At 44.1% G+C, this 1,055-nt stretch overlaps 1 protein-coding gene across 1 annotated transcript; it reads right to left on the reverse strand.

Annotated features, from left to right (window-relative positions):
• Window positions 1–434: 434 nt before the first annotated feature.
• Window positions 435–872, reverse strand: SARC_17038 (hypothetical protein; the record flags this gene model as incomplete). The annotated part of the gene is made up of 2 exons (XM_014288863.1): window positions 435–546; window positions 816–872. Coding segments are annotated over 2 exons (169 nt in total), but the record flags the coding sequence as incomplete, so codon positions are not given.
• Between the last annotated feature and the right edge of the window lie 183 nt (window positions 873–1,055).

Consider the following 1,055-nt stretch of genomic DNA (forward strand, 5'->3'; position numbering starts at 1 on the left):
CAAGTATAAGTACACGTACAAGTACACGTACAAGTACACGTACAAGTACAAGTACAAGTATATAAGTACACGTTCAAGTACAAGTACAAGTACAAGTACAAGTACAAGTACAAGTACACATACACATACACGTACAATGAGTATATGTGTGCGTGAACACTAACGTTGTGTACACAAAGTGTGCGAAACACACAGACGGTATGTGGCAACATCCGACCACAACGCATAGCCGAAAGTGTTCAGATTTCCCACTGCACACAACTTCCGCAGTTGATTTGTGACCATTTCTCTCGGCTATTCTCAGAGTAACAACTGCTGTCGCACACTTAGATCAGTGAAACCTTAAAACCCAGACTGCTGTTGGGACCATCCGGCATACAGAAGATTGTATGTACATACTTGTTCAAACCAGTACACACACACCCATATCATACCATAAAGTAGTCCAGCGTTGACGGCTGGTGGAAGTAGCGACGCGGAGATGGCCACCCCAACCAGTGACGGCGTGTTGTTTCCGAGAATGGACAACGCTACACCTGCACCCGACTGTGAGGGGTAGGACCGATAGGGCACAGGGCAATGAGCCAGTGGGTGCAGTAGCTAACACGTGACTGACTGTTAACAGGGGACGTGGCGAATGTGTTGCACTGGTCACTCACTCTGGGGTGCTGTTCTATGCTATGGGGATATGCTACTGTACGATAGATGTGGGTGAAATGTCGGTGAGAAGGTAGTAACACGCTATGAGCTTGTATGTAGTATATGATTGAAGCGATATCTCTGATTATAGGGGCATGCACAGAACTAAACCATACCGGTATGGCGATGCCCAGAGAAATGATACATGACTCCCATTTGCCACGACTAATCATCTCGTTATTAGGCCAATTGAAGTTCTCGTCATTCGCTAGCGGCGTGCATATGGCCCCGATGATAAAGCTGTAGTATACGGAAGACAGAAACTGGTCAGTGAGAGCTTTTGTGGATGGGGTGATTATATATATATATATATAAATATATATGTATATATATATATATATATAATAAATATATAT

This window comes from Sphaeroforma arctica (assembly GCF_001186125.1).
Source record: "Sphaeroforma arctica JP610 unplaced genomic scaffold supercont1.9577, whole genome shotgun sequence".
NCBI lineage: Eukaryota > Ichthyosporea > Ichthyophonida > Sphaeroforma > Sphaeroforma arctica.